General features: G+C 45.4%; 1 protein-coding gene across 3 annotated transcripts in view; it reads left to right on the top strand.

Moving 5' to 3' along the window:
• Positions 1–18,265, top strand: part of TRAF3IP1 (TRAF3 interacting protein 1) — a 63,235-nt gene that overhangs the window by 28,756 nt on the left and 16,214 nt on the right. The window contains exons 9-14 of one of the 3 annotated variants that reach the window (XM_036901182.2): positions 1,028–1,112; positions 1,550–1,633; positions 3,936–4,059; positions 4,267–4,303; positions 4,830–4,906; positions 13,901–14,130. In XM_036901182.2, the coding sequence (XP_036757077.2) occupies positions 1,028–1,112; positions 1,550–1,633; positions 3,936–4,059; positions 4,267–4,303; positions 4,830–4,906; positions 13,901–14,026 (533 nt within the window). In that variant the 3' untranslated portion in view covers positions 14,027–14,130. Of the gene's footprint in view, positions 1–1,027; positions 1,113–1,549; positions 1,634–3,935; positions 4,060–4,266; positions 4,304–4,829; positions 4,907–6,405; positions 10,948–13,900; positions 14,131–18,265 lie in introns of those variants that run through there. The other 2 variants (XM_036901181.2, XM_036901178.2) reach the window with 2 other exon arrangements.

The following is an 18,265-nucleotide window of genomic DNA, read 5'->3' as shown; positions in this document are numbered from 1 at the left end:
TAGTGTACTGAGGTTTACTGACATGAAAGGAGATTTTCTGATGTGCCTTTTTTTCAGGTGACTCTCCTAGTGATGCAGGTAAGGATGGCCCTACGTGACGGTGTTTAGCGTGGATTGTATGTGTGCGTATGGATGTTATCATGTACTCAGATCCACATTTTACAAATCGTGCTAATGAAAGCAGTGTTAAGAAAACACAACTATACCAATTTGAGATTTAATGTACATGTTTTATGAATCAGAAGGATACATTTCAAGATTTTTTCCAGAGTATAAAGTATATTTCCAGTATTCAACTTCTGATTTATTTTCACTCTTTTCCAAAGTATAAAGCCCTTTTACTTTAAATAGTAGAATTAAGTTTAATTGTCTTAATATTTTGGGCTTGTTGTTTACTGATTAAATCTTTTTATCGAAGTGAAGATAACTGTTCAAATCATAAAAATAATATGGTATATACCCAAAGTAGAAAATTTTTAGAATGCAGAAAAATATAAAGAAGAAAATGAAAAGCACTGATAATTCTGCTGTTCATGTCTTCAATGAACGGCCTTTTAGAACCTGTGTGTATGTGTGTAATTGATAGATGCATTGCTGTATTCTATTGGCTATAGATTAAAGTGATGACGTCTCACACCAAGCGGTCTGGCATGTGATGCCATAGTTCACTGAAGTTGCCGATCGCCTCCACTGTTGCAAATGATGACGGTTGAACATCTGTACATGAGACTTACACGTGCCCACTCATGTCCTTAAAGTGCAGTGGTTGACCAAATCGACCCACTATTTGAATTCCATTTTTTGAGAAGTTGAACCAGTTTATATTTCTAGGGTTTGAGGGAACCCGTTCCCCCAAATCTTCACCAAATGTAGTGTAGATATCAAATGTCTGCTTTATTTTCATCGAAGTTGTAGATGAAAACAGGTAATTTATGTTTACAGTTATCCAGTTGCTGTCTTTTCAAATATTTCTTAGTCGTCTGTGTTTTTTCCTTTGTCAATCACTGACTGGATTGCCGTCGTTCAGAAGGAGAAGTCAGGCCTTCCGGCCGAGATGAGGCTGCGCCGCCTGCGAGCACCGAGCCCCCGGATGAGGCTCCACCCCACGCCAGGTCTGTGCCCTCTGGCCGCCAGCCGCCATGCCGTGCCCCCTTCAGCTTGTTTGATGCCCGGGCTTCATCTTGAGGAAGTACTTATAGAACGAGAACCGTTTAATTTTCTATGCCTGAGGCGTAACCACCCGAAGAACATTTTAGAGATTTAGGGAGGTTCATAATTATAGCCAAATTATGTCACGTTTTGATTATGGGTAGTTATGTTACTAGTTTTTATATATTAAAATTAATAAAAATAGAAGATTAAAAGATGGATGCTTTCAAACTTGCCAGGTTAATGGACTGTTCTTAATATTTTACAGCCTAGGTCCTAATTAGCATGTTGACAGTGGCCTGGAAATTAGTGTAAACACTGACCTGGGTTTTCTTTGGTCCACTTTGAAGTGTGCGAGTGTTTCATATCCCTTTTTTGGTTTTCCAATATTTGGGTTTAGAAGGATACCTCGGCCTGGGAGTGCAAGACCGGCACCACCCCGGGTGAAACGCCAGGAGAGCTCGGAGGTGCTGCCCACAGACAGGTGGGCACCCGGGGGGCTGGGCTTGGCGAGGGTGGGGCGCCCCACTGGGAGATGGGGTAGAGACGGCGCCGAGCCCGGACTGCTAGTGAGGACAGAGACGCGGGGCCCGCCGAGCTCAGGCTGCGAACGGACCCCCTTCCCGTGGGTGGGAGCACACAGACGTACCCACTGTGTGGTGTGGGGGAAGGTGTTTCTTTGATCTCTGGGTAGCATTTTCTAAGCATAAAAACAATGGGGGTGAAAATAGGAAAAAAAGATTTAAAGGCTTAGTTATATAAAAATTAAAGGTTGTCAGCAAGTCAAAAATAGTTACAAGTTTTACAGATCTGCCAGTGGATACACCCTGACCTTTAAAGAACAAAAAATCAAAATAAAAACACAGAAAAATAAAATAGGCCAGATCGGAGTGGTTTCCGCTGGAGGCGAGTGCGGACTGGTCTCGGGTTCTGCCCGCAGGGAAGCAGTGAGAGGGGCTGGGTCTGAGGCTGTCCCCGGACAGCTAGAATTTCCCGTCTCTACAGTGTGAGGGCCAGCACTCTCTCTGGTGGAGACGGGAGATGGGTGGGGGGCCGTGCGGCTGGGGAAGTGTTGAGCAAAGTCCCCAGGTGGCGAGGGGACGTGGAGGGACTATCTTCGGAGCAGGTGGAAGGGCCGGCAAGGCTGAGGTTCTGCCAGGTGCCTCGTCTCTGGGCCTTCTTTTTTCCCATGGGTGAGAGCATGTCTGTGGCAGGGGTAGTGGGGCAGAAGGGCAGGGGGGCGGAGGGTCAGGAGGGCGGGAGTGAGGAGGGGGCTCGGAGCAGGGGGTGGGTCAGAGGAGAGGCTCTGTCAGGGTCCCCCTAGCCCCAGGGGATGTTGGCGATACTGGGACCATGTCTGGAGATGTTGTGAGCATCAGGACTGGGGAACAGGGGTCGAGGGATTCTTGGCATCTCCTTGGGTTTGGGACCAGGACGCTGCTCAACGCCCTGTGGCAGACAGGCAGCCCCTCACGGGGGACAACAGCCTGGGGGCCCTACAGCGGTGTGCAGAGCAGGGCTTGAGGCTGGGCTGCACCCGGGGCACGTGGGTGTGAGGTGACTGGAGCCAGCATCACTGCCGACTTTGTTCTCTAGCCACATCGGCCCCGTGGCACAGGCATGGCATGGGCACAGTTGGAGTGATGGGTGGTGGTGGTCAGAGTGGGTCTGTGGGTTTGAGACTGGGGGCTTGCCATCAGCAGACAGGGTTGTGGCCCTGTGAGTCTGGCTGGGGATGGGCGTGGGGTTGTGGCCAGCGAGTTCAGGGGCCCCAGCGCCAGGGTTTAGGAAGGATCGTTGCTCAGTGGGGCCCTGGAGATGGGGCTGCGGCTCTTTGGGGGCAGGTATTGCCTGAGAGCTCATACCCCAGGGCACAGACTCCCTTCTGACCCAGTCATTGCCCTGCAGCAGGAGAGGGGGCATGTGGACGTGCAGGGGGTAGAGGGGCAAGGGGGTTACTGGTTTGCATTATACGTGATTCTGTTAATTTGGTCGGGAAGAAATGAAGGCGGGAAAGGGCTGACAGGGAGTTTGTGGGTCTGGGGGCTTGTGGTCCAGGACAAGCTGGTTGGAGGAAGTGCCTAAGCAGAGGGACGCTGGCAGTGGCCTGCAGTGCGGCGAAGTAGGTGAGACTGTGCCAGCAGTGGCCACTGGAGGCTCAGGACAGTCATTGGATGGAGGTGGTCATGTGGGAGGACCAGGTCAGAGGCCAGCGGGCTCTGTTGGACATCAGAATGGCCCAGGACGATGGCAGGACCCAGGGGAGAGGAGGTGCCTGGGTGGGGGTGCTGGGCGGGGACGCAGGTTGGGGCAGTGACCACATGAGTGGGACTTGTGGAGGCCACTGTGCTCCTGCATAGACAGGAGCAGAGGTCTGGGGCAGCCCTGGCCAGTGGGACCACCTGGGCCACCCCTGCCTCAAGGTTTGCAACTCAGGAGAACAGGCCCCTCCAGGTGAGGGGCTGCAGGAAAAGCGCTGGTTTCCCAGAAAGTCTGGCCAGGGGAGCGGAGAGGCTCCAGGGGCAGAGGCAGAGTGTTTAGGAGGCAGGGCCGGCAGTGGACGAGGGGCTGGCAGCCAGCTGGGCACCTGTCTGGGGCGGTGTCCCCGGCAATGGGCGGGGCTCACAGGGACCCGGGCCTGCGAGCTTCGCTCAACTTGCGCCTGTCTTTCGTGATGTTCTAAAGGTGGTTAGTGGTTAAACTCCACTTGTGGAACATGCCTGGGACTTATGAAAATGTGTGGCCAACATGGCATGTCTAACTTAATCTAATTTCTTTTCATATAGGTCAGGGAGTGCTAAACCCGTTTCAAATGTGATCATAGATTCGCAGAATTCTGACAATGAAGAAGACAGCCAGTTTGTGGTGGAGGCTGCCCCCCAGCTCTCCGAGACGGCCGGCCTAGAAATGGTCAGTTTTCCCGATGACACTTAAAGGGCATTGGAGTGAACACTCCAGCATTTACATTTATGGAGACACAATTTTCCTCTGGTTTTTCAGTTAGTTTCCCAACGTCTTTAATTTTGTCATTCCTTTGATGAGATCCACGGAAGCATGATTTTGAGAATTCAGCAAACCTGAATCTCCTTTTTTCCCCCCCTTTCCTTCCCTGCACAGGTACAAGCAGTAGAATTTGAAGAAGATGAGAAGCATGGTGAGTCCTGGGTGGCGTGCACACGTGTCTGCTCTGGGTGTTTTAAAAGAACCTGCTGCAGATGGGCTTCGTGAGTCCCGCTTTGGTTAGGGTGCTGTGTAATGAGCAGGACACCTGGGCTCGGATCCTGCCTGAGTGGTGGCTTTCGTGTGGAACACGGGGTGCTATGCCCATCCACACGGGGCAGGGGGGGTGCCTGGGACACTGGGGGTCCGCCGTGACTGGGTGTGTTCTCTTCCCAAGCGCACTGTCTCCTAAAGAGCCCCCGTGTAGGGGTGACACAGTTGGCATGACCAGCTCACCTTGTGAACCTCCAGCCACTGTGGCCCCCACTCCCTGAGCTGTTCTTGGGGCCCATAGGGGCTCAGTGCCAGGCCTTTGTAGTCTCTTAAAGATTATTTGAAGCTGTTCCCAGTTGACTGGAAGAATAAGAGTTCACTGCGCCCCAGCCCTGGTCTGCCCACGTAGGTAGAACAGCTTCTTGGACAGAGAATAGCTTGGGCATAAAACCACTGATTTCCAACAGGAGGACTTGTCAAAAAAATTCTGGAGACCAAGAAAGATTACGAGAAGGTCCAGCAGTCGCCCAAACCTGGAGAGAAGGTAATGGGATGATTTCTGCCGAGAGTGACATTTTAATAGTCTGTTTCATATGCTTACTTTGAAAAATTAGAGGCGTCTTTCAAACATGATTATCAGTAATGTCTCTTTACTCATTTAAAAGCCCTGCTCCTCAGTTCAGAGGGTAGAAAATTTGGGGACCCCTAAGTAGGATGTTCCTTCCCTGGACCCCATCCAGTCCTACCCCAGGTGTGGCAGTGGCCTTACCACGGGGTCGGGAGTCAAGACCAAAGGCCTGCGCTGAGCCGGTCACCCCGTTCCTGCCTTGTCCGCCCCTTCTCCCTGCTTGCAGAGCTGGGAGGCTGGCTGCTGCCATGGCTGATGGCACACTGAGAGGCTGGGGGTTCCTGAGTGCGGCTTTAAGCACATGTGCTCTTTGTTTCTGGCCCCCCAGCAGTTCCCTTACAGGCAGGCAATGCGGTTGTGCTGGGACCTACGGCCGCCTGCCAGTCACTGCCCTTGGCCGTGTGACCCTGGGGCCAGGGGTCTGCCTCTGGGGGCACGGCTAGGTTTCTGTTATAGCCACTTTAGAAAATAAGAATAATCTTCACTTATTGTTTTTTTAATAGAAAGAAGTTTCTTAGATAGTTTTATCAGCAGCCAACTATTCAGTAAGTTTTATACACACACACAAACATGACTGAACTCATGATTGTTTTAGATAATTCTGCATAAAGGGTTCCGTTTGTCCTGAAGACATGGCCTGAAATAGCCCAGGAGGAGAGCTGTACAGTTGAGGCCAACAGTAGAGGAGCCCTTTTAACGACACTATTTTGGGAGAATAATGTTGCCCGAGGCTTCACCTGCCCACTGTTTGCTCCCTGGAAGGGGAGCTGCCTCTCTGTGGGCTGCTGTCTGTTGCTGTGGAATTTTAATACGTCGTAATCCTTCTTATGTGCCTGAGAAGTTGTCCTGTTGTCCCTGGCAATGTCTCTGCGACCCAGTGGAAAGCCCTGTGCGTGTCCCGCCGGGCTGTTCACGTGGGCAGTCCTTGAAGCTTCAGTGGCTTCCGTGCTGCAGCTGTGCTTTTTACGCAAAGCACACTAGGCCTGGGTTTCAGACTTTCCTCTGGAGTGAATTTCAGAGCAGTAGACTTTATAAGATAAAAGAGGAAAAAACAAAGGTCCTTGTTTGGTGAACATTTGCTGCTTTAAAAACATGCAGTGTAGGTGTTGCAAAGTTGGGAGATGTGTATGAATTCCAGGTGGGTAGGAAAAAATCAGCAAGTTGCTCTGTTTCCTTAGTATGTTGATAAACGTCACATTTAAATTTAACTTTTTAGTTTTCTAAAAACATCTTAATTACATTTTTTAAAATAAGAGAAGTTAAAATGTACAAGGAAAAGTTGAAGGCCTTTATGTGTGTGCCCCGCCCCATTGTCCCAAGGGCGGACACTAAGATGAATTCAGCCTGACCCTTCTTGTGTATGTGTTTGGCATTGTTTTATGAGTTTTGATATTACCCTGTTTTATGTTCTGCAGGCTGCTTCCTTCAGGCAGCGTGTATCTGAGACCCTCCCGGTTCTGATGCTTGTAGATTTGTTTGCTGTGATTGATGACAGGTACTCTGATGTTTATGAAATCCTTCATTTGTGGACATTTAGATTTCTTCACCGTTACAAACAGTGCTTCCCTTGGGCTCCTTCATAATGGTTCCTGGCCTGTAAGAGCCAGTATCTCTTGACAAACCTTTCCTGTAAAGGGCCAGATAGTAAACATTTGAGGCTCATGAGCCATGCACTCTGTTGCAACTTCTCAACTCTCCTGACCACCCGGAAGCAGCCATATCCTGGCCAGTGGCAAACAGTGTGTGTGGCTGTCCTGGTACAGCTCCATTCATAGCAGGGCAGCCTGGCACCATAGTTTGCAGCCTGGCTTTGGAGTCTGTGCCCAGGCTTGGAATTGCTTCAGGTTCATCGGTTACTCCTCAGAGTGGCTGCACCGATTGACCCGCCCAGTGGACTGGAAGTCTGTGTTTCCGCACACCTGCCCAGCCACAGTCAAGACAGTGACCATATCCATTGCCTCAACGGTGGCCTGTTTCTGTGGAATCCCTGCTTTTTGTCACTATAGTTTGCATTTCCTGGATTGTGTGTGAATCACGTGGCATGCACTCCTTTTGGCCTGCCTGCTTTTTTATTCATCACGATTATTTTGGGATGTATCCATGTTGTAGCACGCCCAACAGCCCATTCGTTTTTATTGCTGAGTAGCTCTTGTGGACAGACCACAGCGGGCTTGTCCGTCTATCAGTTAATACACTTTGGGACCATTGCAAATCAAGCTACAGTGAAGTTCCTATACAGGTGTTTGTGTGGACAGATAGTTTCATTCCTTTGGGTAAATGCCTAGAAGACTGCTGGTGAAACGGTAAGGGTGCTTACCCTTGTAAGGACTCCCCAAACTGTTTCCCACAGGGAATGGGGGTGCCAGGTCCTTGCATTTTTACCAAAACTTGATATGGTCAGTCTTTTAATTTTTTGTGGTTTTAATTTGCATTTTCTTAATGGCTGATGATTATTCTGTCTCCATTGCTAGTTCCTCCTCTTCTTACTCTTTTCTTTATTGAAGTCTTAATGTTGCTAGCTTTTCTGTTCTCTCAAACTAATCTTTTCTGTTTGTTACTCACTTTCTTTAGTGAGTATATTCTGTTTTCCCATTTGAGTTTCTTTTGATGATTAATACTTGGATCAGTTAGGATCAGGTTTATCTGTGAGTGAAGGAAAAATCTAAAACAAAGTGGCTTAAATGAGGTAGAAAGTGCTTTAGTTCATGAGTCAGAGTCTGGAGGTAGCAGTGACCTGGAGGAGGCACCTTGTCCGTCTTTCCTTCACCGATGTGCCCACCATGCCTCAGGGTGCCTCATGGGCCAAGATGGCTGTCCCAGTTCCAGCCTTCAGGACTATATTCCAGCCAGTAGGAAGGAGGAAAAGGGAAGGAGAAGAATGGCACACCCCTTCCCTTTTAGGCTATTTTTTGGAAGTTGTGCTCATCACTTCCACTTGTATTTTATCAGCCAGCTATTTGTCACTAAGGAGACCATGAAGTGAAATTTATTCCAGGCATTAGTTTGCTTAGCTAACAGTCAGGGTTTCCATTGACACAGGCTAGATTTGCCAGATTTTCTCTCTGCCTGGCATGCTCAGAAAATGATAGCATTTGCAAGGTGCAAAGAGAAGAAGAGGAGAAGCCCGCATGGCCGGGGGCTGTGGGTTTTAGGAACCAGCACATCCACCGTATGTGGGCAATGGACAGAGCAGGAGGCTTTGCTGTCAGAAGGCAGATCAGAAATGGAGTCGACCTGCAGTCTCTTCGACAGTGTTTCTCTAGGGAATTGTGTATTTCATTCATGTTTTATAAAGTCGTGGCATGGAGATGTTTCAGGGATACTTTTATGATTTCAAAAAATCATATAAAAATATCTACAGTTGCAGTTTTCCTTTTTTTCCAAAAACTTGTGTCTTTTTTTTTTTCTTGAAACTTTAAAAAAACTATTGAAACAGACACCTGGAAAGTATCAGCTTTTGGTTTTATAGACATTCACTTTTGTTTTCATTTCTTTGGTTTCTACTCCTTATTTTTCCTTTTAATTACTTTAGATATTTACTTTTTCTAGCCTCTGATAAAACACCTAGGAAACTCAGGTTTTTTTAGTCTTTGTCATTAAAAAAACTTAAGTATATTTGAGACTATACATTTCTTAGGCATGCTTTATCCTTGAATTTTAAGTTCCTTAAATATTAATATTAAATGTTAAAAATTCCTTGCATTTTGGCATGAAGTACCTTGTTGGTGTTTCTTTTTAACACGTGGGCTATTTAGGGGTCTGTCGTTTTCGCTTTCAAACATAAGGTCTTAAAATGCCTCTTTATTGGCAATGCCGCACACAACCGCATACTCAGAGAGCATGGTCTGTGTGGTGCTGGTGGTTGGGTGGAGCCTTTCTGTGAGGCCTAGAGTGTGCTCAGTGTTTATCAAGGCTTCAGAGCGCCGGCAGGGTCTCCTGGCCTCCGGGTCCAGGCTTCCGCGGCCCTGCTGATTGCATGAGGCGGTGACTGTGAGAACGTGCACTCAAAATGTGTAGGCTGTGTCTGCTCGGCATCTTCACTGAGTCATGCATCTCAGTCACAGTGTTAACTGCTTATCTTCTGTCTTCTGTCTCATTTAAGAACTCACATAGTGTTTTTTCTGCTTTTCACAAAAACTGTACTGTGCTCTTGGTCTTAGTACTTTGCATTTTTTGTAGGAAGCGTTTTTTCAGTGCTAAGGAAATATGTGTGTGTAGTCCGGCCACTTCTCCAGTCTGTCTTTGAAGTGGCATCAGAAGAAAAGCCATTTCTTATTGTACTAAAGGACTTGAATAATACATTACAGAACAAATATGTGAATTAGAATGCTTTGAGCATTTTCTTCATTATCCTGACTTATTTGCTCTCCTTTCAAGAGGAAATATAAACTTGGTTAATATATTAGCTCATGCTAGCATTTTTCCCTTCATACTTATGAAGCTTTTTAAGCAACCAGTAAAGCAGTTTTATTAGTTTCTCAAGCTTTAAACATACTTGCTTTTTAAACTTTATAAATGAAGATGATTTTGAGTAATAGCAATTTTAAAGGTGGTTCACTCACTTTAAAGTGTAAAGATTTCTCTCTTGACTTTTCAGTCTCCTTTTACATAATCTCCGAGTTTTTTTGCATGTTATTTTTATTCTGACTGAATGTAAATTTCAGATGCTTTTTCTGTTCATTTACATTCTTTATTTTGAAATAGAGTATTTCTCTTTGTAGATTTCTTTCTCACTTAGCTTATTTAGAGTTTTTGTGATTTGATTCTCTTCATGGTCTTGGTCATGTGAACTGCCTCTTCTGGGAGTGCACGAGGTCCGGTGCTCAGATGAGAACTTGGGTGTGTGTTGAATTGGAGTTGCATGTGTGTATTCTACTGCCCTTCTCAATAAAAGCTATAATAAGGGCTTAATGTCACAGCTAGACGACCACAGAGACTGTGAGTGAGTGACTTAAGCATTTATTTGAGAATGTGAGAACCTGTTGTACCTTGAAATGTCTCTTGATGGATAAGATTACCTTATCATAAACATGTTATACTTTAATTATAATAAGTAGTATATGGCAAATAGTAGTTAGCTAAATTCTTATATGAAAGTCAGAGATTTTGGTCTTAACTTTCTTTGGTGATTTGAAGAGATCTTAAATCATTTCTCATTTTGGTCACTTGATGGTGCAATTTCATCACAAATACTTTAACCCTGTTAGAACAGTGCTCTTCCAAATCCCTCCTTAACTGAAATTTGCACCTGGTCAGAGTATTTTTAATTTGGATGTTTGTGGTTCTAGAATTACTAGATGTTCTTTTACTTCAAATATTGTTTCTATTTAAATTCCTGTGAAAGAAATAAAAGGGACGTAGGCTACAGTGTTTCTGCACTGGTGACACTGTCACAGCTGACTCAGGGAACCACTTTTTAATCATAAAGAGTTATTTTTTATTCTTTTAGGCAATAAGGTGATAGTTTTATGTTCCCAAGTGATGCAGTACCTTCCCATATGCAGTCTGAAGATTTTAGGGTTTGAATACAAAATTGTCACCACCAAATTATCAGCAGTATCACTTACAACCTTTTTACGGATATATGCCAGATATAGTATAGACCACTGGAAGTCATCAGAATGTACATGGAAATGGTCTTTGTGAAGGTAGTTATGAATAAATAGGCCTTCTTTGTATAGACAGAGGTCATGATATGGGTAAAATATCAGAGTACTTTAATTGAAAAAAATGACTTAAGAAAATTAGATTATAAAAATGTGATTAGCTTTATAGTTTTACAAATATTTCCAAATTGAATGGTCATCATCTTCTGTTTAATATGTTTACTCAGTGAATGATAATGTGATGAATAAAGATTTTTTAACTCAAAGTTTCAACTTAAAATTCGTATCATACCATATTTATCACTTCTAGATTTTAGCCAGTTTTGGTCGAGGTGATTTTTGGCCTTAATTCCACCAATACCCTATTCTTCAGTTTGCATAAGAAAAATCTTTAGTTCAATTGATTTGGACAGCCTGCGTCTAGATGTAAGTAGTGTGGAAGCTGGTTTTAAATAGATTCAGTGTGGCGCATTAACGAATCTGTGAGAGGTTGATGTTGTATTAGCCAGAGGATGAAAATTGGTTAAGGCTGGAGTTCGGATTGAATTTAGTCATCCTGACTGTAAATCATGAGTGAAGCCCGGCAGGACAAAGTGCGGGTTGTTGGGAAGCGGTAAGGAGAGAGAGAAGAGGGGCTCCATGCTCCCTGTGGGCCCCTCCGGGGTGCTGCCCTGGTTAGAGCATAATTCTCCCTAGTTTGAAGAGGTGTGAGGACTTCAGAAACTACCCAGGGAGACTTCATGAAATTGTCCAGAAACACCAGGTCCTTAGGAATGAGGGCACCCAAGGAGTGCTCGCAAGTGCTGTGGCCATGGGGCTGGCGAGGCTGCCACGGAGCCTGCTGGGCTGGGTCCTTGGGTGGTTCTGTTTTGCTGGGGGGACGGGCCGCGGTGTGGTGGGGGACAGCGCCGAGGGGCCACGCTTCCCATGCATGTCTCCTCTAATCACCACGGCCTGTTCCCACCGGCAGCTGAGGAAATGAGGGTGAGGGAGCCTGAGCACCTTGCCACTGGGGGTCTCACCTCCAGGCTTGGGCCCCAGCCCCTGTGCGTCCCCTTGTACAGGGTCTTCACGCAGGAGGGCCAGAGGGCTTCTTGGGGACAGCAGGTGTGTCTTGCCAACGGGTTTCAGCCCCGGGCAAGTTCACTATGGATTCAGTGTGACCAAAGAAATGACATTCTTGGGGTGACAGGGTTATACCCAACTTCATTTCCACATTGGCAGGTCAATCACTAAAATCCCATTCATTCAGAGCGAGTCTGCATGCAGCAAGCCGGTCTCTGCCTCTGGGCCCCTCTGCCTACACAGCTGTCCTCTGGGCCTCTCTGCACAGTCGTCCAGCACAGCCATCCTCTGGGCCTCTGTCCTCAGCACTGCCACCACTCCAGCCTCTGCTCTGCTCTCCTGCAGCTGTGCCACCATGTCACCCAGAGCACTGGGCGGAGCTCTTTATATAGAGTCAGTAACGATGCATTGCCCACACGTGTGTAGTGAGCTGACCAGGGCCAGGTGGGAATCCTGGCCACAGGAACCTTCATGTTACCCACAAGGTGCCTCTCAGAGCCACCAGAAATCCCAAGTGTTATTGGGCTCACCTGGCACGTGGGGAACAGGCATATGGTTGAATTCTTGGCTTTAGGTGGAGCAGTTGTTTCCACAATTGTTTTAATCCTGAAATTCCATATTTCCTTGGCTTCACTTTAAACAAAGAAATGTATTTGCTTGTAACTTTTTTTCTTATTCAAAACATACCATTTGTGCTCACTGTTTTCTGTGAGAGACATGTTTGTTAATTTTTTCCAGCTCCTATCTCTTTATTGTTCCTGTCTGTCTACTGACTTGAAATGCGGCTTCCAGTGAAGCATTTGCTGGAGGGACGGGACGGGGCTGGGCAGGAAGAGTGAGGTCTTCTTGGGTTTAATTTGGTCTGGATGAAACAGGTTCAGGAGGGACTGACAAGGATGAGCTGGTGGCACAGCTGTTCACCTTCCTCCGGCGGATGGGTTACAGAAGAGTTTTTAGGGTAAGGATAAATTAAAATGCTTGGCATTAAAATACCCCAATTTCCAAGTTACAGCAGTGAATGCGTGTGTGATTTTTCATATTGGAGCGTCATCAAGGTTTGCAGATTGGAATCTCCAGACTCCTTCATTCCTGCCAAAGACCCCTCCCAACCAGGTGGGAACCCCTTTACGACTAAAATAGCCTCTTGAAAAAGCCTTGTCTCCAAGGCCAGCCCTGGCAGCCACCAAGTGAAGGGCTTGTGCATATCTGCCTTTTTCTGCATAAGCTTTACATTTTAGAGAATACTCTTAAATCCTTTACTGAAAAAAATATGTTAAATTAGAAATGTGTGTATTTTAGTATGGATAAAATGAAAGTTCCTGTGGCCAGGATTCTCACCTGGCCTGGGTTGGCTAGCTCACTACACACATGTGGCAATACGTTGTTATTGGCTATATAAAGAGCTCCGCCCAGTGCTCTGGGCAACACGGTGGCACAGATGCAAGGCTGCAGGAGAGCAGAGCAGAGGCTGGAGTGGTGGCAGTGCCGAGGACAGAGGCCCAGAGGACAGCTGTGCACGCAGAGGGGTGCAGAGGCAGACATGCTAGTGTTCGACCTACTGCTGGAAGAACAAGCCAGATAATAAACCCTTTCACCCCCAAAATGTTCTACTGTCATTTCTTTGGTCACACTGAATCCATAGGGAACTTGCCCGGGGCTGAAACCCATTGGTAAGACATTTAGGCATTAAATTATTTATAAATCATTTATAAATAAAATATACTTACTTTAACACTCTTACATATATTCTCCATGTTACAAACAAGATGTATTCTGAAAGTTTTATTTGTTAGGTTTTGAAATGCAGAAGTAACCTCCGTATTGATATTTTTGGTGCTGGTTAGGTTTCCAGGTACCTTTTAAAAGCTTGGCTCGCAGAGTTCCCCTGCTGGGGAAAGTGACCGGAAGTAGTGCAGTAGTAACGACTAGAGAACCCAGAGGAAGTGCACGCTCTGATACAACCTTAGAAGACCTGTGAAGAAGAGCAGACTTAGAAGCAGGTCCAGCGTTGTGAAGGGCACTTTTGAGAACTTCGGTCCTTCAGTGGCTGGCCTGCTGAGGACAGAAGTGGGTGTGCTTCGCTGTCCTCTGGACAATGTTGCAGGCCCGTCCCGTTCTGCCCGTAATCACAATGTCTTAGGGTTTGGTGAGCGTCTGTTAGGTGCCAGCTCACGCCATGTGCCCATACGTGCTGCCGCAGTTAAGCCTGAAAGAGTCTTACACTCATAAAAAATTGCAGGTACAGTACAAAGAGGTATTCTGCAAAAATCAGAAGCTCAAAGCCCACACCTCTGGGAAGGCAAAGAGAAGGCCTGTGCTGACCAGTACAGGAGCCCCTCATCACAGGTGGCATTTGAACACTTGAAAAGCAGCTGGTCTGGACTGAAATGTACTGTAAGTGTAAAATTCCCAGTGGATTTCGAAGGCTTAGAAGGAAAAGAAGAATATAAAATATTTTGTTAGTAATTTTTATATTGACTACATGTTGAAGCAGTATTTGAAATATATTGAGTTAAATAAAATTTATTGAAATTAATTTCACCTGTTTCTTTTTACTTTTTAAATGAAACTAGTAGAAAATGTTAAATTATGTATGTGGCTTGCATGTTTCTATTGGGCAGCGTTGGTATGGATGAAATGAATTAAAATTAAATATTAACACCAGTTAAGCAAATAGAATTGAGTATAACTACCGCTGCAAAATCTAATATGGAAGCTCTAAACAAGTTTTAAAAAAATTATTTTTATGGAAAAGTAACATAATAATAATAGATAACAGGGTAGGAGGTCAAGGAAGGTAAATCACATTAAAGTCATCCCTTGAAAGTTTTCTCCTTTACTTTCTTCAAGTGTGTTTTGATCACTAGTTCTTAATTTTAATCTAGCCAAATATTTGTCTTACCTCTTAGGGTTAGTGCTTTTGTATCTTAGTTAAGAAATCCTTCTCTACTCTAATGTCAGAAAGAAATGTATCCTTTTTTAAAACATTAAAGCTTGGTTTTGACATTTAAGTCCTTAATCCACCTGGAGTGGATTTTCCTGTATTCTGCGAGATAGAGGTGCAGTTTTTTCCCTATATGAATAGCTAGATTTTCCTCCTTTCCACATCGATCTGCAAAGCTGCTCTGCCAGGTGTGAAAGCCTGGGGCGCTTCCCTGATTCTCTGCACCGGAGGTCAGCAGCCTGTTTCTGGAATGCGTCAGGTGTAGAGGTTTCCAGCTGCGAGAGCCATGCCCTCTCAGTCCTCAGTAGTCAGCCTTGGAAAGGCAGGTGTAGACGCAGATCAGTGCAAGTGGCTGGTTCCAATAAAACTTTATTTATGGATACTGAAATGTGAATTTATGGATACCAAAATATGTATAGAACTTTTATGTGTCATAAAATATGATCCTTTAAATAGTTTTTCAACTATATAAAACTGAAAACCATTGTTAGCTCATGGGCTGTACAGAAAAATAGGTGGTGGCCCAGCCCACAGACGGTGGCCGGCAGTGGCTGGCTGGCGCTGCCCCAGTTCCACACTGCTTTAACTCCTGTGGCTTTGTAATAAGGCCTCAGTCAACAAGGTGATCATTAGGGGTCCTTTCCACCCCCACGTAAGCACCATAACCAGCTTACTGAGTGCCGTGAACCCTCTTGGGAATTCAGCTGGAGTATTTGTGAACAGGGGTTTCCCCATTTCTTTGGTCTTTAGTGTCTGTCAGCGAGTGTTTGCAGTTCTCTCTGTAGATGTCCATGTGCAGGTGCACACCCTGTTAAGCTTGGACCTGGGCACTTGAAAGTATTCTGCTATTGGAAATAACTGTTTTGAATTTATTTCCAAATTGTTGGTAGTTAGGAATGCTGTTGACTTAACCACTTTCCTTCATAAACTGCTTGTTTTTGTGTTCTCTGTGCTGTAATAGCAGCGGGATACAAACATTGATAAGGGTGAGGTATAGGTACTTGTTATCCCATTTTGGGGTGGGAGCATTAGGAGGTTAGGGGGCTTGTCTGAGGCTGCAGGATTGGTGGGTGGCAGAGCTGGGGTCCGAGCTCAGGGGGTTCTACCCGGAGTCCACGGTTTTCCTCCTGTGCTACACTGTGTTAGTGTGAATGCTTCTAGGAGTTACCCTTTTCTGGTGGTCTTGTTACAGCACTTAATAACTTCACAGATGGAGAAAGTTCAGTTTTTCCCTGGTTTGGGGCTTTATCATGAAAGTATTGCATTTTATTAAATGCCTCTTCTGCATTGATTGAGATGATTCTATTATATTTCTTTAATCCACTAAGTGACATTTATAGCTTTTCTAATATTAAACTCTACATTCCTGGGATAAGACCAGCATTGTTACGGTATACCATCTTTTTTATCCACTGTGTTAGCTAATAGTTACTAATTAGTATTTTTGCATTTATATTCATGGATGAAATGGGCCCAAGATTTTCTTTTTCTCACATGATCTTTGCCTTATTGCATCCCAAGGTTGAGAATGAATTGGGAGGTGTTATCTTCTTTTTTCTAGAAGATTATAAATGATGGAATGGTATGTTTCTTGACAATTTGGTGGGACTCACCTGTAAAACCATCAGAGCTTCATGGAAAATGTTTAAAGCACTGTTTTATTTTTGTGTTAGGTATGGGAGTATTCAGGCTTTCTATGTTTTCTTGAGTCAGCTTTGGTTATTAATTTCTTTTAAATTTTCAAGTTTATTGGGAAAAAGCTCTTGATAGAATTCCTTTAATCTGCTAAATTTGTAGTTTTTGTTCAATTTTTATAAGTAATAGTACTAATTTGTGCTTTTTCTTCTTTTTAAAAAAATCAGTGTTGCCAGAAATTCGTCTGTTTTTTTAACCCACCAACTTTTGGCTTTGTCAATCTTCTGTTTTGTATCTTTGTTTTTCTCTTCACTGACATCTCCAGTTTTTCTCTGTTTCCTTCCTTTATTCTCTTTGGTTTATTCTGTTATTTTGTTTAACTCTTTAAGTTGGACACTAAAGTTACTAGACTTTATTTAGCCTTTTCTTATAACTTAATATACACTTGTTTTATGATTATAGATTATCCTGTTTTAAAAGTCACTATTCATTTATCAAGTATTTATCGCCTACTGTTTCCTGGGCTCTGTTATAGGCGTCCTATCAGAAATCGATGTTAAATGTTATCAACTATTTTTTTGACAGCTATTGAGATATTGTAATTCCTTATGTTGAGCAGTTCTTACATTCCTAAAATAACATTTGTGTAGTCATAGTCTATTATTTATTAAGTGCAAAACTATATTCAATTTACTAATGTTTTAAAATAGGAATTTATATTCAAGTGACATTGGCCTGGAATTTTCATTCTTGCACGCACGTGTGTGTGTGGTGGTGGTAGGTGTTAGAATCAAGATTATGTTAGTTTTACAAAATTAATTTTTATAGCTTTTTCTGTGCCCTGGAACAGTTTAAATCAGAGGTGTGATCTGGTTCATGGCAGTGTGATGGACACTTGGGACTTCCCTCCTGCTTGGAAGAGGCTGGTCTCTGGGGGCTTGTCTCCCTGGAGCGGCTGGTCAGAAGCAGGAGCCCAGGGACTAGGCACACACACGCTCTTGCCGCAGGGCGCTCAGTGAAGGGAGCCCGGGAGCATCCTCACTGGCTCACTCCTGTATGGTGCCGTGCGCCGTCCCCACGCCGTGCTCACCCCAGGAGCCCTGAGGTGAGCCCTGTGTCCAGTGGCCCTGCAGGCGACTCATTGGGTCGCAGAGTTGTGCAGTTTCCCCAACACTTACCCTTGGTTTTCCGGGGAAGCAGGGGGAACAGGTGCCTATGCACAGTGAGGGGCTGTGGTCCCGCAGGCCAGGTGTCTTTCTCCTTGTTTGCGCCAGCAGGCCCGAGGTACCTGGAGGCGGCCCGCTGGCTTCTCTGGCCTGGTGCACTATATGAGCACCTGCCTTGGAGAATTCCCAGTGCACTGAGTCAGAGACTGTTACCACACCAGTCCCTGCTCGCATGTCACCCGTTCAGAGAGGCCTCCCCCGCCCACGAGCTGCAGGCCCCTCTCCAAGCCACCGCCCACCAGGGTCCCACCCTATTTTATTTCCTTCACGGCATCAGCCACTAACTGAGGTGGTGTCCTTCGCTCTGGGCTGACCTTGGCTGGCGGATGGAAGCTGACGCCCAGGCCGTCCCCACATCCACCACCCAGGCGCGGGCACCTCCCACTGCTCGCGGTCGCCACTCTTGTCCCCACCTCTCAAGGGCGTTGGGGACCCGACTGTCCTGTGTTTGAATTTCCCTTTGCTCTTCAGTCCCTGGACTCATTTCTTAATGTCCATCACTGATTCTGTGACATTTCCTTTCTGAAGACCTGTGACGTCCTGGCGGCTTCCAGTTACAGGTTTGAGTTTCTTTCTTTTCCAGCTCACGTGCCGACCATGGGGGTTTCATGTTGCCTAGTAACTACTACCTTTTAGGATTAATGGTTGATTTGGGTCTGATTATTTTATCTGATATTTTTATAGCTGTTAAATATGGTAAGAATTTAGAAGACTGAATATGTAAAAATAAAACTGGGGCCATAATTATAAGAAAGGTTGTAACAATAGGCTTGATAGAAAATGATAAAAATGTAGGAAG

The sequence above is a fragment of the Manis pentadactyla genome, chromosome 6, assembly GCF_030020395.1.
Source record: "Manis pentadactyla isolate mManPen7 chromosome 6, mManPen7.hap1, whole genome shotgun sequence".
NCBI lineage: Eukaryota > Metazoa > Chordata > Mammalia > Pholidota > Manidae > Manis > Manis pentadactyla.
Note: the sequence above shows the minus strand (reverse complement) of the source record. Positions and strands in the feature narration are given on the sequence as shown.